Genomic DNA, 22,719 nt, shown 5'->3' with positions numbered 1-22,719 from the left:
TCCAAGGGCCAGAAAGTTGGAACACTGCCTAGGAGATGCTGTGGTAGGTGTACTATGGCAAAGCAACTGCTTCAGTACCCGATCTCCCTCATGCTTGGCAGATGAGTAGGTGGGGGAAAGTCACACAAACAAAGCTGAACATAATGTACTGGTCAGGATGACTGTGATTTTGGGAGGCCATGAGATCTCCAGTTGCATTAAGTGGGATAAAAATAGATAATGAAATGGAATGGGTATAAACTGCCTCAAACGTATCCATCAGCAGCCTTGCTGACAAAGCTGGAATGATTTTCTTCCTTTTGCTGCATTTGAAGTGTTTGGGAGGGGTAGGGCAGAGCCTGCTGCACCATCTCCTCCTAACTCTGTGTTTGGTAGTGCTCTGCCCAGGTGTTTCTCTGCTGTCCCCTCGTTGAGGACAGACAAGTGACCTTTGGTAGGGCAGTTGTGTGCTGTGCCACCTCCTGTGTGCCAGTCTCCTCCTTTGCCTGGCTGCTCTTACACACTGGGGTGCTGTGGGTGATGTGCAGTACAGGACTGTTGCTCAAGTCTCCCCCTTTCCTTTTGCTTTGCAGAACCCACCACAGTTTGGAGAATCAGACTGTGACTCTTCTGAAGGGGAGTGTTCTGATGCCACGGTCAGGACCAATAAGCCCTGCAGCTCTGCTACTTGGTAATACAGATCTCCCCCAAAGCTTCCTGATACTGGCATTTTGATTTCCCTGAGATTCCACTTCATTCCCCTTCATCACACTTTACAGGAAGAGAAGATGCTTCTCCTTCCCACCCCAGGAGTGATTTGCAATAACCCGAATCTCTGGAAAATGTCCAAATGAAATTAATTCTCTTTGAGCATTTCAATCAAGAATGGCAGGGATGTATTTTATTGAATAATCTAGTTACTGTAACATGGATATTTATTTTTTTGACATTTTAACACTTTTTACTGTAAAGAGTGGATTGTATTTATAGACATACAGACTTGTTGCAAAAAAAAAAAAGTTCAGAAAGCAAGCACACTACAGAGAAACATCCTGGGAGTCCTGCCTGGACAGCTTTGTGTACAGATGCAGGGGATTCTCTTGCTGCTTGCACAGGGGACCAGGCCTCGTGGCCCTGAAGATTGGAGAACAGATCAAGAAAACTAAACCACTCAGTCTTATCAAAAGAGGAAAAGCAGAAAACGACCTGACTGTAGGGTGACCTGTGAACAAAGCATTTTCAGTATAACCAGCTGGGTCATTTTTAATCAGAAGGAGGACATGTTCCTGGAGCAAACTGGTACTGAGGTGCTAACATCCAGGGTCTTCTGAGTCAATACATCCCCAGGAATGTAATAGTGGGTTTTATTTTAAGGATTTTTAGTTTCTTTTTTTAATCAGCATTTTGTTGTGAGATCCTGCAAATGTACTCTAACCTCATCCTCTTGAGAACTGGTATCAGAGCACTTCTTAACACCGTCCTTGCTTCACTGTGGCAGTGTCGACCTCCAGTTGAGCAGGGAAACCTCTTTCAGATGCAGTGTGCCATTTCCCAGTTTACTTCCTCCTCTTACCTCCTGTCTGTTTCAGTCAGTCAAAGAAATCAATCCAATCAGTGTTGGCAAAGCAAGGACTTGCAAAGCGTGGAAAGCACATTTCTCAGAGCCTGAGCCCTTCTGGGGAGGACACTGGAGACGCCTGGACTGGACTGGGAGAAGCAGCCTCTCACCTACAGCAGCATTGATAACCAGCAGAGAGCTGTGTGTTGAGGGGGAAGACTGGGAATCACTGGCCTGGCTCAGAGCATCAGCCCTGCTCTGTCTCCTTATTCACTGTACATTCTTGGAAGCATTAGCAGCTGCCTGCCCTTCATGTCAGGCTTTGTGCAAAACAGGTTGCACAGGGAATTTGACAGTGGCTGTGGCACAGCTGTGTCTCGGGCGTGCCCCGAGGCCTCTGTTTCTCCTCCAAGCTGAAACTCTGCAGGTGAAAGTGAGGATAGTACTGGTATGTGACAGGCCGAGGCATTGGCAGATGAGAAAAATTTGTTTTCTGATAGAACTCATAGTGCCTTCCCTTCAAACACTACTCTTCTAAAACAATGTTGAAAGAGAACAAAACGATAGAGCACGTTCCCCCCCCTTCCTTAGTTGATGTCCCCCTGCAAGAGCTCTCCCTCTGCCCTTCCCAGCGTGCTGGCACGACCAGCCTGAGGTGAACGGCAGGAATGGACCATGGACAGGTACTTCTGTTGCTTTGTTTGTTTACATTTTATGTTAAAATATTGGTTTGAATTTAACTGTGGTAATTTATAGCCTCATGGCAAAGTGAAGGAAAATGTCTTACCTATACAGAGAGCAGTATTGTATGAGTTAAATTATCCCATATTTTTAAATTTTTGTAGCTGGACTACAGACAGATCTTAAGTTATGATGTTATTTTATTATTTATTATCATTTCTGTAGATCAGAAGGTTGGCTTCACCGCTAGCACAATTGTAATCTGTTTGTGTGATGTTACCTTCTCCCTGGTCACCGAGGGGGCGGGAGCAGAGCTGGGCTCAGTGGCTGTTAGGAATTGCTGCCTCTCGTGATTTCCAGGGATGCTGTTACTCCAGGAGAGGACACAGAGAGGGATGGATGGCTGCAGTCAGCCCTGTGTGAGGTTCTTTGTGGGCACTTTGCTCACGTTGCTGGTAGTTGTCAGCCCCTGAACTGGAGGGGATGGTGATCAGGGAGCGAGTGGCTTTTGAACTGACCACAAAATGAGTAACTGTGACGGGATCCCCTGGCAAGAGCATCCCAAAGGACATTGCTCCAGGCAGCGGGTGCGAGATCACGGTGGCCAGCAGTGGATCCACATGGTGGATCACCCTGGCAGGACCAAACAGGCTGCTGGAGAGGGAGCGACCTGCTCACCCTGCCCTCAGCAGCAAGGCTGGCTCTGGGTGGAGGCACAATGCCCTGGGGAGTGAAGCTCTTTCCTGGCTCCTTTCTTGTTTCCTCTCCCTTCCCACCCCTCGTTTCTCCTCCCAGGCGTTCTCTGTCTCTTGGCCAGCAGCAGGAGGAGGTGGCAGGGCCAGAGATGGCTTTGTTGTGAGGTGATTGGTGTGAGAGGGATTTGGTGTGGCAGAGGTGGTGCAGATGGTTACTCAGGAGGCTGGAGGCCAAGGTGTGGGAATTTAGCAGTGGGAGGACTATGTGCACGTAACATACTGTGGTGTAAACAGAGGTTGAGAACTGCCATTGGGTGTCCCCCAGCAGAGGATGGAAGGCCTGTGCCCCTGGGGAGACTCTGCTCAGAGCTGGCAGGCTCCCTGAGCCCGGTGTCCTTGGGCAGCCCCACACAACAGCCCCAAAGCAGAGCTGCCTCTGCTCAGGCCTGTCAGTCTCTGCAGGGCCTCCAGCCTGTGACGATTCAGTCCCAGTCAAACAGATCCCAGAGGGGTTTGGGTACCTGTGGTCTCTGCTTAGGTTCCACCGTGGGATGCAGCTCCTCTGGGCTCGCAGAGAAGCTTTGGGGTGTGGGATTCTGGGACCCTTATGGACCAGCTGTCCTGGGTGTGTGCTGATCCCTTCCCGTCCTTGCCTGGGGATGTGCTGGCCTGTTCTGCAGCCTGGGCAAGCAGAGCTGAACCCTCCAGGCCGCCACATTTAGCTCTAGTTTCCTCACACACCCAGGTCATTGCACTTTTATGGTCCAGTGTCACTCCTCCTACCTGCTGCCTCCAATGCAGCATCCCTCTGGAAATGCCACTAGGGCAGCCCCCCTTGCCCCCGTCCGTGGAGGTGCCACCCCAGCCTTGCCCTGCACACACATCTCGTGTGCTCAGCTGTGTGTGGGCAGGGCTGGCTCAGCACCGCCCACATTCCCGGGGTGTCACCGTCCATTCTGCAGGGCGTTAGGGCGGATTTCCTTAGTGGAACCTCCCTGGAATGGCACAGACGTGACCTGTGACCTCCACGTCACTGTACGGGCGCCTGTGCTGCGGTTCCTCACACTTTCCCTCCCAGCAGGGTCTGGGAGGTGTAGTGGACCTGCTTCCTCCTCGGAGTAACACCGCGCTCGCAGGGCAGGAGTAACCCGTGGGTTCCCTTTCCAGCACCCCAAGTTCCCTGACCCAGTTCTCATGGCTGCTGACAGCTCCTGAACACTAGCCTAGATTTTCTCCCAGAGCTGAATGTTGCCCTCCCCACTGTCGTGTTAAGTACCCATTTCATCTTGGCCCTGTCCAGTAGCGTTCATCCCCTCCTCCCTGCTCTGTGGATTCCTGAGACAAACTTGATTTTTTTTGTATTGACCAGTGTACAGTGATGGAAACAAGAATGACTATCAAAGCAAACAATGCATGGAATAAAAAGCCAGTGTACTTCAATGCTGCAGGCTGGTCTGGTGATCTGGGAAGGGGTTCTTATGGACTTTGGGATAACGTCATGAAGCCTTGCTCTGGGGTCCCCTATCTGCCCCCTTCCACGGCAGGAAGATTACTTTATCCTCCAAGAGGAGGGCAAACTCAGAGAGAGCAAGGAGGTGCAAACACCAAAACCCCAAGACCAGAGTATAATCCTTGGGGGAAGAGGGCCTGGCACAGGTTGCCCAGAGAAGCTGTGGCTGCCCCAGCCCTGGAAGTGTCCAAGGCCAGGTTGGACAGGGCTTGGAGCAACCTGAGCTAGTGGAAGGTGTCCCTGCCCATGGCAGGGCATGGAATGAGATGATCTTTATGATCCCCTCCAACCCACACCATCCTGGATTCTATGTTCTCCAGCAACTGGGACAAGAACCCACTTGTTTATTTGGAAACCTTCTAGTTATACAGGAGCAAATATGTAGGTTTCAAAGTGCTTCTCAGGGACAAATCCCTGTCAGCCAGGCACATCCATTCCTTTTCTTTTCCCCTTTAGTCTTTATGGGGAGTAGCAGCCACTGACAGACTGGGGAAGCAACCTTGTGTGTTCTGACACGACTGGTACACACAGGCAGCCCAAATCCTGAGCATTTTGCTGCAGGGTGTGCTGGTTTAACATTGGAATCAAAGAAGAGTCTTCAACAGCTGCACCTTGAAACACCATTATTTTCTCAGCTTGGGGCTTGTGCTACTGCACCCAACAGCACCATTTGTCATTTTAGGCCAAAAAATGCTAAATCAGTCTGGGGTTGGAGGGAGCAGGGCCTGCCTCCTGCCTCCAGGGCAGTGCTTGGCCTCCCTGTGCTGGGCAGGATTAAGGGGTTCTGGTTTGCCTTCCTCACAGGATGCCAACACTCCTTTTGTCCCCATGGCAGTGGGCTGGGCACCCCCTCAGGCACACAGGGGATGATTTAAACGAAACAGGCACATTAACCAACTGTTCACAAAGTCCCTGTATCGCTCTCTCCGTGCAGGTACATGCACAGGTAAACATTCATCAAAAATAAGAATCTTACACCTCCTCTGAGATGAGGAGGACAATTAAAAACTGCCACTGTCCTTGGTGGCACAGAGCATGCAGAATATAACCCCCTGCAGAGACCTGCAGCTTTTACCCCAAAACTGGGGCACCTGAACCATCAGAAACTCTTTTTGCCATTGAGTGTCTGAGTTTGCTTGTCTCCATCCAGCTTCAAGTGCTTCTTGCTGTATCTCTTGATGAGGGTCCCTGGTACCAGGGCTACCATGGCCATTGCCAGCAGTTTGAGCAGCGTGTCCCAGGAGAAAATGGCATCCAGAGAGGTGATCTGGGACAGAATGGCCCCTGTCTGCACACAGATGAAATTATATGGTGTAAGGCCTGAAAGAATCAGAGCAGAAAAAAGCTGTTAGCATCCCCCCCCGGGAAAATTAGCTCAAATATGCCCAAGGTTACACATAGAATCACAGAATGGTTGGGGTTGGAAGGGACTTCTGGAGATCATCCAGTCTAACCCCCCCCCCCTCCCAAGGCAGGGTCACCTCAAGTGGGTGACACAGGAATGCATCTGAGTGGGTTTGGAATGTCTCCAGGGAGGGAGACTTCACACCCTGCCTGAACACCCTATTCCAGTGCTCTGCCACCCTCCATAGAAAGAAGTTCTTCCTCACGTTGAGGTGGAACTGGCTGTGGTTTAGTTTATGGCCCTTACACAGACACAAGGGTCTGTGCTTATAACAGAAAGAACGAGGTGTAAATCAAGATTTGCAGCATGGGGGGACACACATATTTGCAAAATGCTCTGAGACCTCAGGGCAGCACAGAGGCAAACAGTTAAATGGGGCAGAGTCCTGCTGCTCTGCCTTCCCTGGGCTCAGGGATGACGAGCAGCAGTGTCACACTGTCCCCTCGGACTGTGTCCCCAGGCCTTACCGATGAGGACGGACAAGAAGAACTGGGACACGGGGATGTTTAAAATGGGAGCCGAGAGGTTCAGGAACCAGTTTGGTGTCATGGGGAACAGCCTCAGGAACAACAAGAAGAAAAATAAGCAGCTCCTGTTCTCTTCTACCTGCCAAGAGAAACGTTCCACGTTATTTCTGCTCCTCAGACAGCAGTAACACTGGAAAGGCCACGATGCTTCTGCCACAACATCAGTCCAGAACTGATGAAAAGCAGAAACGTTATGTGTGTGTGGGAGCATAAGGGTGAGCCAGCCTGTTCCAAGGAAGTGATGGAAGTGGGATCTCACCTGAATTAGAGATCAGGAAGGCAACAACAGAACCACCTCCAGCTGTACAACTCAGCAAAGGATGGATGGAGGCGGTTCTGGAGAACAGGGACTTCCCAATCAATCCTTGCCTTACTTCTGATTTTCCTTGGGATCTGGGATTTTCCCCACAGCCCCTCTGCAAACAGGCTTGCCCCAAGAGAGCAGCCTGCTCCTAGACTGTGCCCTTAGCAGACCTGATGTGTCCCCTGCACACATTCATTTTTACTAAGCCATCCCAAAAGCAGCCTGACCCATGGACATCCTGGGTGCCTGCAGAAGCACCGGTTCTTACCTTCCCTTGCAGCAGAGCCACTTTCTCAGGGAAGTAGTGGACGACGAGCTGCTTGCCGAAGGCAGCAGAGAGCAGGTAGCACAGGGTGGCTCCCACCGACGTGAGCACCGAGCACAGCACCAGCCCCATCCATGGCCCGAAGAGAGCTCCCGCCAGGACATTCTGTGGGGACAACAGGGAGTGGGGCCCAGTGTGTCACAGAATAGTCAGGGTTGGAAGGGACCCCTGGAGATCATCCAGTCCAACCCCCTCTGCCAAGGCAGGGTCACCTGGAGCAGGTGACACAGGAACGTGTCCAGGTGGGTTTGCAATGTCTCCAGAGGGGGAGACTCTGTGCCCTCCCTGGGCAGCTGTTCCAGTGCTCTGCCATCCTCCTGCCTCACGTTGAGGTGGAAATTCTTATGTTTTAGTTTGTGGCCCTTGCTCCTTGTCCCGTCACTGGGCACCACTGAAAAGAGCCTGGCACTGTCCTCTTGGCACCCACCTTGGACATATTTATATGGATTAATGAGATCCCCTCTCAGTCTTCTCCAGACTAAACAGGCCCAGCTCCCACAGTTTCCACTCAAAAGAGAGATGCTCCAGACCCCTCATCATCTTTGTGGCCTCCACTGGACCCTCTCTAGTAGCTCCATGTCTCTCTTGACCTGAGGAGCCCAGACAGGACACAGCACTCCAGATGTGCCTCACTAGGGCTGAGCAGAGGGTCAGGATGACCTCCCTGGCCTGCTAGCTATACTCTTTCCGATGCCCCCCGGGATCCCATTGTCCCTCCTGGCCCCCAAGGCAGGCTGCCGGCTCACAGCCAACGTGTCACCCACCAACACTCCCGGGTCCTTCCCCGCAGAGCTGCTCTCCGCCAGGGCAGCCCCCAACCTGTGCTGGTACAGGGGGTTATTCCTCCCCGGCTGCAGGGCCGGTCCGGTCCCTCTGGCCCCTCCTGACCGAGCCGTGGCTCGCCGGCCTCGCCCTTTGCCCCCCGTGCCCGTACCAGGAGGCTGGAGCCAGGGATGGCGAAGCTCTGCTTGTACAGGTAAGCGCCGCAGAACAGCGCCAGCGCCGCGCCCCGGTGCTGCCGCTCGTAGTCCCGCAGCGCCTCGGCCAGATCCCGCAGCTCCTCCAGGTCCGCCGGGAACCGCAGCGCCCTGAGGGGGGAGAGACACGGGCGGTGCCGGGGAGGGTGGGGAGAGACAGAGAGACGCAGGGGCAGCCCCGGCGGGACAGAGGGACATACGGGCAGCCCCGGCCCCCCGCACCCACCTGCGCGTCTGCCCCGCGCTCAGCCGCACCGACAGCAGCCACAGCGCGGCCGTGGCGGCCGCGAAGACGAGAAGGAGCCCGGCCGGGCGCCGCCACATCCCGGGACGGAGCCGCCGCTGCCGCCGCTCTGGCCCGGCCCTGCCGGCCCTCAGAGCCCCGAGACGGGCGCGCAGGCGCGGGGCGGGGCCGCCCCTGAGGGCGGGGATGGCGGGCGGGGCTGCCCCTGAGGGGACGCGCGAGGGCTCGGAGGGAGCCTGCACTCCTCAGGGTTCAAAGGCGGTTCAGCGCGGATACGCTCCTTGGACACACGCTTTAAACCTGCGTTTTAAGCACGCGCTTTAAACCCACGCGCTGCCGTTGTTTTATTGTCGCTCCCACAGCCCCTTTGTATGCCCTGCGTGGAGAGCGGGCCCCGCTGCCCGGTCCGCACGGGAGGCGCCCCGGGACCGCCAAGGGAGTCCCCACACGGCTGTGAAGTGTCCCGGGAGCGCCAGGTGAGTCCCCACACGGCTGTGAAATGTCCCTGCCCCGCCCAGACACGGCGTCCTCGGGTCTCGGCTTCAGCACGGGATGGGCTTGAAGGTTCTCTGGGTGTTCTCCGTCAGCACAAGGTCGTATCGGCACAGCTGGGGTCTGTGTGAAAACACGGGCCAAAAGTGAAAAAAGGCTTTTTTTTCCCCTGTCATCCTCCAGTTGAGTCTTGCCATGTGCTGGGGGCATATGTAAAATAACTCGTGTTCTCAGGAGAACTAGCTCCTAGTCCACCTAAAGTGAGTGAGCCTTACCAAGGGCAGGGATACCTTGAGCGTTTTTCTCTTCTGTTCTATGTGATCTTTTGCTTGTGAGAAAAACAGAATGCAAAAAGCCCCAGCAAACAGGCATTACCTGCAGATCCATGGTTCCCATTAAACCAGTCCACACCTCTGTGTCCACCAAAAAAGGTGGTCCTTCCAGCTCACTTGCCTGGTCCTGCTGCTTTGCTGCTCCCGGCATGAGGAATTCTGCTGCTGTTCTGAGCTGGGACCAGGCATTGATCTGGCCTGGAGCTAGTCCAGCCAAAAACCAGAGGAAATACTTAAGCTTTCACTGGGAAAACATGAGCATTAGCCCTGGAAGAGGGGAGGAGGGAGGGAAGGGCATCCCTCCCCTGGCAGTGACTGATTACTTAATGTGTTAAAAGTCCTGAATATTTTTGCTTCACCCTCCTCACTCTGTGATATGCAGCCCTTGTTTTAACCCAAACTTAAAGCATGGCCTGGCTTGATGTCCACATGGTGGTTTTGCACACAAAGTCAGCCTAAGAGATTCTGTGCTTGCTGAGCTCAGGCAGAGATTCCATCCTCCAAAGGTGCCCTAGGAATCAGGGAAGCTTAGGGGTAGGACTGCAGAGCAGACAGAGGCTAAAGAGGTGACTGAAGCAGCTGGAGAAATATCAGCAGCAGTGCTCTGGGAGGTACCTCATGGTGGTGTGGACAGCAGTTTGGGCTTTGGGCAGAGTGGCCAGCAGCTCCCAGTTGCTGGAATTCCAGGAGTAAAATAATCTCCCTGCTCGACTGCCCATAGAAATTGACTGGGATATAAAATGTGCATTTGGGGCTGGGCATCTCTGCTTCCCTGAGAGCTGCATTTCCCTTCAGCCCGGAGTTCAGGCCTGGGCAGCTTCTCAAAGGTCATTTTCCTGACCAAAGGTCAGGATGTCAGACCACATCAGAGTCACGTCACCAGTGGCATGTTTTCAGTACGATAAGACAGCCTCTGTGTTCAAGTAGGTATTCAGCTGTGGGATTCTATTCCCATGATATGTGCATGAGAATTATTAAATGTGAAATCAAATCTAATTCTTCTGCACAAACTCAGCCAGGCCAGCAGTCTGGGAGATTCATTTGCTTCTGTCCAGTCTACAACAATAGAAATGGTTTGTTTGTAGAGCTCTGCTCACCTTTCTGGGTTTGTGAGTGACTGGAACCTCATTTGGAGAATCCTGAGTTTGAATTTTGGGCCAATGACAGATCCTGTGGAAAATGTCAAGGAAATTTTCTCTATGTTTTCAAGATCCTGGTCGAATCCCGTGAGCAAAGTAATTTGGTTGTACTGCTGGAAGGTGGCAGCTTCTCTGAAGGTAAAGCAGACAGTGTCAGAATCCCCAAGGGAATAGCACCAGGTTTAATGTATTCAGTGTAAAATGAGTAGCAGAGCTGGGGGAGGAGGGCACAATTAGTGATTAGTTTCTGATTTACAGAAGGTGGGTGTGGATTCAGGCCCCCAGGTGTGAACCTGCTCAGCCACTTTGGCACTCAGCTCTTTGGGGTGGGAGTGGGGACACAGAGGTCTGATGTTGTTTGTCCCAAACCAGAATCCTCTCCGTGATTCTGCTTTGATCCCGAGTGGACTGGATCCAAGTGATGTTTGTACCTGGCTGGCTGTTCAGACCTGAACACTGAGTCACTTCGAGACAGGCATGAAATCTGCACTGCTCTTGGTGCAGGAGCAATGCAGATTGCTCCACTGCAAGCAGATCCCAGATATGGCTGAGGGAATATGCAGTCAGAGATACTTGGGAAAACTAGTTGAGCAGGATTGTTTGGCTGAAGTGTGTTTAGATCAATCAAGAATTTGCATGTTCTATAAACACCAGTCATTAATTTGCCTCTCTGAACAGAACAAGTTGATTTGGATGTGAGATATTCAGGCCCAGGTTCATCCCAGCTGTCTTGGGCACTGGGAGCTGGAGCAGAACACTCCTGGGAGGGGATTGAAAGAGGGGGAGATGCTTTTCCTTCTGCCTTAGTGGAAACCTAGGGGCAGCTGTGCCTCTGGCTGGGATTGTCCACTTCAGTCCTTAAAAGGAATGAGAAGGGCCCAAATCACAGTGCTGGGCTGTCAGGTGGTGTGTGCTGGGGGAGGCTGTGGAAATTCCATCGGGCTGGGAAATCCCATAGGCATGTGCACTGGCAGGTATCAGCAGGGATATGGAGGAGGATGTCTTGCCTCCTCCCAGCTGCAGTTGTGCCAAGTGATTCTTTGGCATTTACACATTATCAGATCAGTAAGACTTACGGATTAACTTTGGATTCTGCCTTCTTCCCAGTCTCATCAGCTAGTACGATGCTGAACGTACCTCTCCTGGTGTCTTTGTTCCACGTGATAATATCCACAAAGTAGTGATAAACTGAGGGGAGGGAGAGAACAAGTGTGGTTAGATCTGGCAGGCTCACTCTGCTGTCAAGCTACTGTGTGCCTGTCTGGGAGTGGAGCTGCAGGTGGAGGATGGACATAACCCCTTCAAATTTCTCTCCAAAATCCCTTTCTCCTCCCTGCTCTCCATCCCTCCTAGCAGAGATTTTTTTAACAGAAACACTAAGAGGTGTCAGGAAAGCACTACAGAAAGGGTTATCCTTGCAGGATGGCCTCTCTGTATGACTCTAAGCACACCCCCTTTAACACCCTGCCTTCCCCCTTCACTTCCAGATTGCCTTTCCTTTTCTTTTCTTTCTCCTGTCCCATTTGGAACCCCTCCATTTTTGTTCTCAGCATCTGTCATTTGTAATCCCTATCATGGAGCACAATTCTTTGATCTGTAAGTCTGAATTCACTTGCTGACCAGCTCTGGAGCTCAGGCCATAATCCCTGCCCATGCCTTGCTATTTTGGTGATCACAGGGAGGAGGAGAAACCTCGGTGACACCCTTTTTTCCATTAATTCTCCCCCTTTCCCTGTACCTCTTGCTTTTCTCCAGGGGTAGCTTTTTCACCTGCACGGTCTCTCTTTGTCTCCCACCATTCCCACACACCTCTTCCTTTCACAAAAGAATGGTGTGTTGCTTTGAAACTCGGTTTGGGAACTTTTATATTTAATTTGCAAGTTCTCAACCAGTTTCCTAGCACTGTAAGCAAGTTGGCTTTCACAGAATTGCAGATAAGGAATGTCATGGCAAACTGCAGCTGGACACAGTTCTGACCAGCAGCCACTGGCATTGTTTCTAAAATGCTGGCTATGACCAAACCATCTCTGCTCAGCTGCTGCTGAAGGAGGCAATCCAAAAAGACAAATCGTCTCGGAAATCTCAGTCACTTACTGCAAAATGGCTCTTTGTCCCCTGTATCGAAAAACATCCTTGTCACTGGATGGCTCTGTTGTGTTAAATAGCTTTTCCACTCATGGGCATAATAACCTGCAGGTGACAGTTTGAAAATGAAACACAGTTACTGCACAGGTAGATGAGCAACTAAATGGCTGAAAATAAGCAAGTGTTTAAGAAATAGTGTATTGTTTGCCAGCTGCCAGGTCTCAGTGTGACACAAGCTCCTCTGCTCTGCAGATTTAGGACTAAATATGCCTGGCTACTGTTCAGCACGTACTTCAAGGCTGATCTTCTTCCACACCTGCTATCCATGGTCAAGGAGGATTTCATTCAGTGCAGAATGCAAATCATCCCCTTGGCTTTGCCACTTCCTTTCTGGAAGTGTCAGGTGTTTTAGCATCAATCTTCCAGAGCTGATGCTGGGCTGTCACACCCAGGCTGGGATGCCTCTGTGGGTCCAGAATCCCCTTTGTTCACCCCTCTGCCATTCCTTTTAGAGAACAGAGAGGTTTGTGGTGCTGGGAATTTACTAGAAAATACTGTTTTAGCAAGAACATGCCCCTCTCTCTCAAACCCTACAACTAAAGGACTTTAATTCATTGTTTCTGTGACTGTAATGTAAAGATCCCAAGTCTTGTTTTGGCTTTCCTAGTTCTGGATCCTTTACCTGTGAATTTTGTTCTAGATCACAATGTGATGTGATGGTACAAAGAACAGGGAGGTTTCTCAGACCTCTTTGAAGCCAAGGGGAGGCCTCAAAAACCTCAGTGGAAATAACTTCGATGATTTTGCAAAGCACTGTGTCGTGTTGGTCCTTTAGCGAAACATCACACAACAAGTTACAGTGATGACAGGAAGCTCTGTGTTCAGGATGGTCTGACATTCCCTGGATCCTTACCTAGGATGGGGCATGGCATAGGCCAGAAGGTTTCACAGCTGGTACATTTGCCATTCCTGTAATTCCCGTACGAGTCGCAGGGATACGCTGTGATGTTGCAGCTCCGTGTCAGGGAGGACAGGAACAGGAAAACAGACCTCTGGTGGTCACATTTAAAATACTGCAATCCTTAATCATACACAGGGAAGAAATATTTTGTTAGGAACCCTCACTCATCAGGGAAACAGGATTAGTGCCCACAGGACACAGCTGTGGACAGTCCCTGACCAGTCTGGACCTGGGGGATTGCACTGGGGAGCACTGGGCTGTGGCAAAACAGTAAGTGGGCACCAGCCTCCCCCTTTGACTGCACTCAGCTCTGCCTGTGTCTGGCTTGCTTTTCTTCTTGTCTTTTTGGTTTTAAAAACATATTTGTTTGTATGGCTACTGCAGTTCCAGAGGATCCAAATATGAATCCAGTTCCATGTCAGGTGTTTTCCTCTCTGAGCTCAGGCCTGACAGCTGGATATTGCTTTTAGTTTTGCACATGACCTTCCATTTTGGTGTAAAAAAACTCTTTAGAAAGCCCAAACTAATAAAATGCCTTGTTGCATGAGGAGCAAAGTGAGTGAAGCCTCATATCCTAGGGATTTTTGGTTCAGGCTGTTTTCCTGTGTAGATTCTCTCAGGTATGATAAGGGTTGAGTTCACAAAGCTGCCTTTTCTTCTGTGAGGTATCTTTTTCACCCAGCTTTCATCAAACCAGTTCAGATGCCAGGCTGAAAGCAAAAAAAGCTTTCTTTGATTCAAGACTAGGCCTTTACCTTCCAGACTGCAGTTAGTCACTACCAAGGAAGGTGCAAGATTTGGTCTAACTGCCTGCTCCACATTCATCTTGAACCCGTTTTCTGGACAGGTTCTTGCCACTGCTTTTGTGTGCTCATAGTAATTGAAAACAAAAAATCCCACGGGTTTTCTGAATGCAGTCACAAAACAAAGGCACAAATCTACCTGATGGCTTTTTGCACAGAGAATTAATCCCACTTGCACTGTGACAGGGGCACAGAAAGGTCACCCTGACTCTCACGCACATGAGCTAAACCTCTGTCACATCAGTGCTGGGAAGAGGTTGCTGCTGTGGCTTTCCCAGAATATGGGTTTCATGTCTTTTCTAAGCAGTGATGATGTTTCTCTGGCTTCCTCCTCCTTTTCTGAGGAGAAAATGGAAGCATTTTGTCAGGGTCTGTGCAGTTCAAGGCAGGATTAATTACCAGAAAATATTGTCAGTGGACAGCCCGGCTGGTCGGTCCCGCCGTTGGGGTAGAAGTCGATGTGGCCTAGTGCTTCTCTGTAACCTAGTCCTGATAAAAGGGAATAAATATTAGGGCAGGAATATTAATGCCATCCATCTGTTTAGGGAGCAGGCCAGGCGGTTGTGACCCAGCTGGGTCATTTTAGTGATGGTATCAAATACCTAAAATAAACCTGTGTGTGCAACAGTGCAAAATTTAGGTTTTTGTGTCACTGTGTGCAGGAGAAGAAAAGGGATGTGAAACCTGGGTGTTGCTGTGGTGCTGAGTTTGACTTCTTGGAAGGGCTGGGAGAAGCAATGAGGTGGGAAAGCCAGGTGCTAGGGGTAGGCTGCCCATGGGAGCAGAGCGGAGGGCTGGCATCACATGGCTGGCCTGGCTGGTGGATCTGGGAAAGGATAGGGCTGAGGGAGAGTCCAGATTCACCCTAGAGGAAGGTTTAGCTCAGAAGAGGTGGGATGGAGACTGGAAACATCATGCAGGGAGCCATGGGTTGGGGATAACTGATCTGCTGTGCAAGGCACTGAGCTGTGGGACCAGCTTTGGAGATGCTGTGTGCTGGGATGCAGCCTGAGCCCGGGGTGGGATGTTAGTGTGGAACTGCTCTGGCAGGACTGTGTGCTGCAGGAGCTCCCACACAGGGCCCAGGTCCTTGTAATTCATGGACCACCAGGCTGTAACTGCTATAATCCAGCAGCAAGTTTTGAAGTGTAAAGAAACCAGCAGCTCCCGAGGGAGTGCTGAGGACAGTGGGCAACAGAGCACCCCAGAGTCCTTCCCAGCACCAGTGAAGGAATCTGCTGTCCTGGGCCAAAGGAGCAAAGGTCCTGGTACTGCTGCCCACCCCACCACTGCTTTCCCATGCTCCATCAGTCCCTGGGTTTCCTCGTGGGGCTGCAGAGCTGGAATGTCACGTACCGTCGGTGTCGGAATGAATGACGTCGACAAACTGTGCGTCGGTGGGGTCCAGCCTCTCACTGGGGGGGGTTCCCCGGTACAAGGGCCCCGCTGGGTCCAGGCCTGCAACACAAAGCCATGTGGGTGGCACTGCCTCGTGCTGTGCTGGCCTTGAGGCCAAAGGACTGACGGGGGAAGGCTCACCCGTGATTCTTCCAAGTGCGCCACCAAACATCTGTCCCACAAAGCCGGAGATGTGTGCTCCCAGGCTCACTCCTATCATGTGCATGGAGTCAAGGGATGCTCCATGAATCTGAGATTTAAAAGTACTCATGGTCACAGATTTGAGGCACAGGAAAGGCATAAAAAATATCAGGAGGAGGAATGTAAAGGCATCTCACTGTTTTCCCCACATTTTCTCTTGGTGTGTTCCACTCTGTGTAAATATTCCCCCTTTGATAGTCCCACAGTGCAGCCAGCATCCCTCTTTGAGGCCCATACCTGATGAACACAATTCAGGCAGTGGCTGTATTTTCCTGGGGCACTGGAGACAGAAACTATTCATGGGCCCCAGGAGTAAAATTCCAGTTGGCCCACATGTGGTTCCTGCAAGGAATTAGCAGACACCATGATCTTAATGATCCAGTGTCTTCATTGCTTGTGCAACAGCTTAGGGGAACTGTGAACTGTAGCTGATCCCCTTAAATTGATTTTTGGACGTACAGAAAGTGGAAGTAAAGTTTCTGTGTGTAGGAAAACACGTCTGTAGAGTTTTGTACCCAGAAATGGAGAGACAGAGTGTAAACTGAATATTGCAACAAAATACCACCGTACCAAGTCCAAGGGTACAACTTGGCACTGCAGGATAGCTGCAAAAATTAATGTATTCCTTTTAGGAGTTTCTATTCCCAGACATCCTGCTGGTTTTAAACACTTCCTTTGTGCCCTTTACATACTGTGCCTTAATGACTATATCATAGTGTGAACGTCCAACTTACCAGCATTTCATCAATAAGTTTCTTCAGAATCTCAGCAACTCTTTTGCACTTTCTGGAAGCATTATTGTAGATGAGGGTTGTTGCCCCCTGATTCCAGTCCACGAGGATGATGTTCATGTCCTCTGCAGAAAGCAGGAGGTGCAGCAGGTCGGGGATCCAGACGGGGGCAGAGCCTGTGAACCGGTACCCGTGGACGATGAAGGTGGTTTTCTTGGTCACGTTGAGGTACTCAGAGGTTGTTGAGTGGAGCTCCTCGGCACAGGTCGGGTTCTGCCTGGTGTAGAGCAGCAGCTTCACTTTCAGCTCTGTCCCTATCAAAGCGCTCCAGAAGCCCAGGGCTGTGAATGCAGGACATGTCTCCCCAGGATCTGAAAAGAGCACAGAGTGGCAAATGGAGTGTAGCCCCAGTGCATTTGCTTCCACCTGCCAGCCCTGCACAGGGGCAGGGACGTGTGTTGTGACATGTCTGAGCCAGGGCTGCTTCTCTCCTGTCTCCTCTCCTCATGTTCATGACTGCAGTTACCTTGGAATGTAGGTTTTCTTGCCATGTTGGAACAACGACAGCAAGTGCACCTTCTTGGATCAGCATTCCCTGAAACAAGGCAGTCCTGCTTCCACAAGCAGCTGGGAGATGGCATGGCCTCTCTCCAAAAATCCCGGTAGTGTGAGGAAGTGACTGACAAGCGGGATGGTTGCTGTGCTGGTTTGGGAGCACACCCAGGTGCTCTGGACAGGCTCGAGGGTAAATGGGTGTCCTCGGGGCTGGTTTGTACCTCCAGCCTGGAGCTGCCCAGCCGCGGAGGATTTCCCGTGTGAGGGGCAGCTCAGTGCTTCATTTGTGTGTGCAGATGCACCCTGCTATTCCTGACTGCAAAGTGGGCACCCTTGGGCTGCGTGGGATGTCACGGATGGTGCTGTGTACACAGCTGAAGAGTGACTGAATTGGGTGTAAGTGCTGCTCCATGGGATGGTCTGTGCCTGTGGAAAGCCTGTCTTTGTGCCCTGCTTTTCCAGCAGAGCACCAACTGAGCCTTTATTTCCCAGTACAACCTCCAACAGGGCACTGACAGGGAATGGAACAACTGTCTCCAGACAGACGCTGCTTACAAAGGCCCTCCCAGGTTTAGTAGCCTCTTCCTGGCTCACAGTCCTTTCCCCCAAATCCTTTTAATCTTATTGAAGAACCTTGTGGGGGAGAGTGTCTCTCTCACACATATACCCTGGGCTGCAGCAATTTTTCAGGCTGCAATTCCTAGAGGAATCTTCCTGATCTTTGTTGCTTAAAAGGCTGTGCAGTGGGTAGAAGAGTTTAGAAAACCTGCAGCTGTAACCTAATTGTGCTCTGATAAATCTCCAATGCTCTGTGCATTTTAACTTCTATATGATGAAACTCTCACAGTTTCTACGAGCCACTTTCCCTTCTCTCCTCCTTTGGAAAGCAGGAGCATGAGAGTGATATAAATACTATGTGCCCAGCACATAAAACAATCTGCTCAGTTGCCATAGTTCTGCTAATTACTCTGTAGAAGCCCCAGGAGCTCCAGAAATAAAAGTTAATAGGCTAAAAGGATGTTGCAGTTAAATCCAACTGAATATTTTAAATTGCTACCATAAATTTTAACATCTGAAATCCACGGAGTCCTTACTGTATAAAGCCTATGGTACCATATGAACAGTGGGACAGGAGTGGTGGGAAATGAGCCCTCAGCCAGGCCCACTGAACGTGGGTTGAAACCAGGAGCCTTTGAATGGGGGGTGTTCTGGCTCCTTAATGCTTCCCCCAGGGCTCCCAGGGGCAGGGTGGCTCTGGGCCCTGCTCCCAAGAGGAAAGGTCACCTGGTGGCTGTCTCCTGGCCAGCCATTCTTACAGTGCCAAGAAGCTCCAGTGAAAGAGCAGCAGGAGTTCTCCTGTGGCACTGCTGTTGTGGAGATCTCAGAGGAATGGCAGAGGAAAGCTCACATTTCTGCTGATCTACGCCAGCTCACACAGTGAGACTCAGCAACTGTCCTCTAGGTGCTACTGCAGCATAAAAAAATACAACTATCTTGGTTTTACTAATAACTAGGCATTGTTTTAGTTATTGTACAGCAGTATTATATGGTGTTGTTAATCATCTTTACCACCACTGAAGCTGTAGTAATAGAGGCAGAAATGCCAGGCAAGAATTACTTCTATATGGTGCAAGATTGCACTGATTGCTTAATTTGTGTCTGTATCTCCTGCCCTGTGCTGAGACTTGCCCAGAGGAGCAGTGTGTTTGTCATCAGAATAGCCTAAACCTCCTGGTACAGAGGAGCTTCCAAAGAGCTGGTCAGCATTTGCTGATACCTGACACGAATTGATTCTGGTTTGATTATTAAAACCAGATCAGGATTATAATATATAATATTATTACAGGGGGGAGAAAACCTGCTGGCTTCTCTTCTGGCAGGATTGTGCCCATCTCAGCCTCAACCTGACACATCAGGATGGCCAGTTATCCTGGCTTTGCTCTTCCTTCCAATGAGCACAGTGACTCCTACCCAAATGGCTGGAAGTGTCTTTGAAACTCCCAGATGATTGGGGTAAGTGGCTTATTGAGATTAAGTCTGCAAACAAATAAGTGAGGTGGAAAGTTACACCCTGGCACTGTACTTAACTAACTTAACTTTCCCTCCAGGAAAGGTGAATGAATGTGGCAATTAACCCAGCATGCCATTAGCTCACCCCCAGCCCTGCCTTGGCCATTAGCTTGCTAGACAGACTCTGGCAATTCAAATTCTCCTGCTCAGTTTTCTGATATGTAAAATAGGGGCAAAACACTTGTCTGCTGGGCAAGGTGCTCTGAGGTTCCAGCACCTGCAGCAGGGGGCATAAAAATGTGTGAAATCCATGTCCCTGCCTGGGAGCTGGACATCTTTGGTCTTGAGCTTGAGATCAGCCTCCAAGGTGCTATTGCAGCAGGAGAGGCACCTTCAAAATAACCTGGTTCTGAACTTACATATATAAGTATATATCATGATAGAATCATAGAATGGTTTGAGTTGGAAGGGACCTCAAAGCTCATCCAGTGCCACCCCCTGCCATGGGCAGGGACACCTTCCACTAGCCCAGGTTGCTCCAAGCCCTGTCCAACCTGGCCTTGGACACTTCCAGGGCTGGGGCAGCCACAGCTTCTCTGGGCAACCTGTGCCAGGGCCTCCCCACCCTCACAGGGAAGAAGTTCTTCTAAATATGTTATCTAAACATACTCTCTTTCAGTTTGAATATGTATGTTCTGAAGTTACATACTCCCAGGTGGGAGTACTGTGGTCACAAGAACAGTCCCAGGCAGTGCTGTCAAGGCCTGCATTCCCCTGGTCTCTCTCATTCCTTTCTTGGAGATGGTGTTTGGAGGCTTTTTCTTCCTTCTGTCCTGGATGCTGATCCTATGGACAGGCAGGGTTTGCCACTGTGGTGTTGGGGCTGTGGTCCTGAGCTGGCTGCATGAATAGAATAGCAGCCAAGTTTTTTTTACCTCCACCAGTCTGTCCTCTTGCAAAGGGAAGTTCCAACAGTTTTTTCACATCAGTGGGTCAGTGGTCACTTGTCTCAGCTGTGGCCCTTGGGTCACAGAGGTGCTTCTCTGTCTGTCTGCAGGTTCTCTGGCACTGTGCCACCTTGCCTGGGCTCTGTACAGTGTGTTTCAACAGACTGCTCTTAACCATCGACAATAACTCTCCCCTTTCAGCAGACTTCACAACCATGACGTGAATCTCAGGAGTGCTGGTGAAGATTTCCATCACTTCTCCACAGAGAGTGTACCCTCCACCTCTTAAACTGGTCCTCAATAGCTCCCTGGTTTCCTCCTGCCTTTTCACATAACTCTTTTTCCCCACTTCTTGTGAGTACATTTCCTACAGCGCATTAAACAAACTAAGCAAAACGTGACCCCGAGATTACTCCAGAGGACCCGATGAAATACAAGTTAGTATTTATAAGAATACTGTTTTTTTAAACCCTGTTTGTTTTCCCTACAAAGCAGAGAGCTGTAACTTGACTTGCTCCCATGTGTATGCTAACACAAGGCAGTACATTTGTTTATTGTTACACAGGTTGATTCTTGTAGGGCTGTGAGGATATCAAATGGAGCTTACTGTTCATAAATGGTAATTCATCCTTTGCCTCTGTTGTACATGACACCCCTGAAAAGAAATCATTATTCTCTGAAGATTTCCAATGACATTTTCAGTGCAGATGGATAGTACTTATATAAGAGAAATGTTTGCAAAGGGAGGAAAAGATAATAAAAAAAATACTTCTGGTTTTACATTTGGAACTCTTAGAACTGACTCCATCCATGTAACCAGTATAATTTGCTTTGCTGAAATAAATAATGTTAGTGAGAAACCCTACACAGTAACTGTAATGCAGAGGGCAGACACAGTCATGTTTCTGTAAAGCACAGTGTGTTATATTTGACAAAAAACATTCAAAACAAATGGTTGATTTCTTACCTGTTTTCACCCCGTGCAAAAGGTAGATGAACACAACACACAGCCTCAGCATATGGACTTCCACATGGAGCTTCTATGGGTAAGAGACTTTAAGGATCCCACAATTTCTTTGGCATGTGTCTGCTGGCTCTGACAGCAACTTGCTCCCTTTTTTTTTTTCTGCCTGTCCCAGTAGGTGTGGTGAAAGCAGGAAGTTACCAGCCAAGAAATGAAGACCAGTCTTTAGTTATACAACTGAAGCTTCTTCTTAAAAAGGTGGGGCACTTTCTATTCTAACAGGTTTCCTTAATTTAGACATAGTTTGTCCTGGGAGATGACTAATCAAAGACACAAATGGGTTGGTATCACGCTGTAAGCAGCAATTTGACTACATTGTGTTGAAACTGAGGAAATTATTGCCTGTTTGTCTTTTGCAAAGAATGTCAAGAGGATCGTAGGTGTCACTGCAAGTCTGATAAGCATCTGGGCAGGGCCAGTGCTTGGTTTCCCAGGGCCCTGCCTTTGGAAAGTTCATGATGATCCCTAATCTCCCATGTTCCTCCTGCTCTCTAGAGTCCCTTCCAACCCACAAAGCCCTGTCCCCTCAGGCAGGAGGCAGGTGCACGGCACTATGTGTGACAAAGGGAAGGTATTTGGGGCAGTCTGGCTCTCCATTGGGCTCCCAAGCATCTGCTGCTTGGATGACACTCATACAACTGGCATTCCCACCACATTTTCTCGAAGACCTGCTGGAACATCATGAATTCAAGTAAGAAAGGCTTTTTCTTTCCTTGACGGATGGGAGGAAGAAGATAGCTAAGCAAAGACAGCTGCCAGGGGCAGGAAAGGAAGTCTGACATTGAAGCTGGAAGATATAGTGGCAAAATTGGGAAGAAAAGGGTGGTTGGGAGCTTGAAAAGGGGTGAGAGAGGAGGGGAAGAGAGAGCAGGGATGGCTGCTGGATAGAAACTGGGTGGTAGCTTTGCCTGACGTTTTCTTAGCAAATTCTTCTAACTGTAGGCGAGGGAAAGGGAACCTGGGGAGGATCAGAACTCCCTCATTAAGCACAGGCTCTGCTTTTTCCTCCCGGTGATGATCCAACGAGGAGCTGAGCTATTACAGCTCCCAGCTGCATGGCTGGTTCTTTGGTCCATGCTGTGCAAACTAAGCTTTTTGACATTGCTAATTCTTGGGTTAATCCTTAACTCTTCCTGCTGCCTGTCTGCAGCTCCTTCCTGTTCAGACAAGTGTGTGCTGCTTGTCTGGTGCAGGCACGGATCACCCAGGCAAAAGCTGGGGTTTGTTATTTTGGAGAGGATAAACATTGAGAAAAGACACTCAAAAACTTCTGTGGAGTCTGGAAGTCCAGGACAGTGCTTTTTCTGCTGCACTGGCAAAAGAATATAATTTAAACATTGTTTTCCTTCCAGTTCCTTTCTCACCCCCACCAGTAATCCTAAACTCTGTCAAAATATTTCTCCTTAGCAAGAAGTTCTGCCAATGGTGAGACAGAATCAGTCCAACAGTGAAACACGAAGATGAACAGAAGGCTTTTACCTGTTGCAAAGGACATCTGTGAATCAGAGATAAAATGGGATAAATCAAGAGGGCCTTGCCTTTCTTCTCAGCACAGAAAGAGGTAACAACTTATTGCCTGAAGCTAAGCTCTACTTGTTTCTTTCCTTGGATTTCCATTTCCCTTCTGAGGTAGCTCATCCAAGTGCCTCTCATTTCAATAGGTTGGGACTGGCAATACCCTGGGACTGGCAGGCTCTTCCTTGGAACTCTCAATCATCCCTCTAAAGACCATGATTTTGAGTAACCACCATTTTAGCATAAATTAGACTGTCTGTTCATGGTGTGTGTGTTGGCAAACATTCCCAGGAGGTCAGCACAGGACATGCTCTCCACCTC

General features: G+C 50.0%; 3 protein-coding genes across 9 annotated transcripts in view; 1 reads left to right on the top strand and 2 right to left on the bottom strand.

The window, feature by feature from the left end:
• The window catches only part of MAP3K13 (mitogen-activated protein kinase kinase kinase 13), a 71,126-nt gene extending 66,773 nt beyond the window's left edge, over positions 1 to 4,353 (top strand). For 3 of the 4 annotated variants that reach the window (XM_064666656.1, XM_064666655.1, XM_064666657.1), the window contains 2 exons: positions 573 to 670; positions 759 to 4,353. In XM_064666656.1, coding sequence (XP_064522726.1) covers positions 573 to 670; positions 759 to 795 — 135 coding nt within the window. In that variant the 3' untranslated portion in view covers positions 796 to 4,353. Of the gene's footprint in view, positions 1 to 572 lie in introns of all 4 variants that reach the window. The other variant, XM_064666658.1, reaches the window with a different exon arrangement.
• Positions 4,354 to 4,747: 394 nt separating this feature from the next.
• TMEM41A (transmembrane protein 41A) lies at positions 4,748 to 8,363 on the bottom strand. Of its 2 annotated transcripts, XM_064666668.1 has the most exons (5): positions 8,188 to 8,351; positions 7,919 to 8,072; positions 6,928 to 7,089; positions 6,296 to 6,434; positions 4,748 to 5,743 (listed from the first exon to the last, which is right to left on the bottom strand). In XM_064666668.1, exons 1-5 carry the CDS (start codon positions 8,283 to 8,285, stop codon positions 5,523 to 5,525), a joined length of 774 nt encoding a protein of 257 aa, XP_064522738.1. In that variant the 5' UTR covers positions 8,286 to 8,351; the 3' UTR covers positions 4,748 to 5,522. The 2 variants fall into 2 exon arrangements, with proteins under 2 accessions (XP_064522738.1, XP_064522739.1); XM_064666669.1 differs by lacking the exon at positions 6,296 to 6,434 and having other exon boundaries at positions 8,188 to 8,363.
• Positions 8,364 to 8,383: 20 nt separating this feature from the next.
• Positions 8,384 to 20,916, bottom strand: LIPH (lipase H). 3 transcript variants are annotated; one of them, XM_064666667.1, is made up of 10 exons: positions 20,827 to 20,916; positions 16,351 to 16,718; positions 15,557 to 15,665; positions 15,374 to 15,475; positions 14,417 to 14,506; positions 13,167 to 13,334; positions 12,263 to 12,358; positions 11,245 to 11,356; positions 10,127 to 10,300; positions 8,653 to 8,820 (listed from the first exon to the last, which is right to left on the bottom strand). In XM_064666667.1, exons 1-10 carry the CDS (start codon positions 20,876 to 20,878, stop codon positions 8,748 to 8,750), a joined length of 1,344 nt encoding a protein of 447 aa, XP_064522737.1. In that variant the 5' UTR covers positions 20,879 to 20,916; the 3' UTR covers positions 8,653 to 8,747. The 3 variants fall into 3 exon arrangements, with proteins under 3 accessions (XP_064522734.1, XP_064522737.1, XP_064522735.1); XM_064666664.1 differs by having other exon boundaries at positions 8,384 to 8,820; positions 10,127 to 10,199; positions 15,374 to 15,665; XM_064666665.1 differs by having other exon boundaries at positions 8,732 to 10,300; positions 15,374 to 15,665.
• Between the last annotated feature and the right edge of the window lie 1,803 nt (positions 20,917 to 22,719).

Source organism: Pseudopipra pipra, chromosome 10 (assembly GCF_036250125.1).
Source record: "Pseudopipra pipra isolate bDixPip1 chromosome 10, bDixPip1.hap1, whole genome shotgun sequence".
Taxonomy (NCBI): Eukaryota; Metazoa; Chordata; class Aves; order Passeriformes; family Pipridae; genus Pseudopipra; species Pseudopipra pipra.
The sequence above is the reverse complement of the archived record's forward strand: the minus strand, read 5'-3'. Positions and strand labels throughout refer to the sequence as shown.

What these genes read in the sequence shown, in the direction of transcription:
- TMEM41A (XM_064666668.1), bottom strand. Translation starts at nt 8,285, where the DNA reads ATGTGGCGGCGCCCGGCCGGGCTCCTTCTCGTCTTCGCGGCCGCCACG. An exon ending in TCCCTGGCTCCAGCCTCCTG is followed by an intron (nt 7,090 to 7,918) that starts GTACGGGCACGG and finishes TTGTCCCCACAG; the next exon opens with AATGTCCTGGCGGGAGCTCT. An exon ending in CTTCTTGTCCGTCCTCATCG is followed by an intron (nt 5,744 to 6,295) that starts GTAAGGCCTGGG and finishes TGATTCTTTCAG; the next exon opens with GCCTTACACCATATAATTTC.
- LIPH (XM_064666664.1), bottom strand. Translation starts at nt 20,878, where the DNA reads ATGCTGAGGCTGTGTGTTGTGTTCATCTACCTTTTGCACGGGGTGAAA. An exon ending in TATGCCATGCCCCATCCTAG is followed by an intron (nt 12,359 to 13,166) that starts GTAAGGATCCAG and finishes TGTCACCTGCAG; the next exon opens with GTTATTATGCCCATGAGTGG. An exon ending in GCAGAATCCAAAGTTAATCC is followed by an intron (nt 10,200 to 11,244) that starts GTAAGTCTTACT and finishes CATTTTCCACAG; the next exon opens with GATCTGTCATTGGCCCAAAA.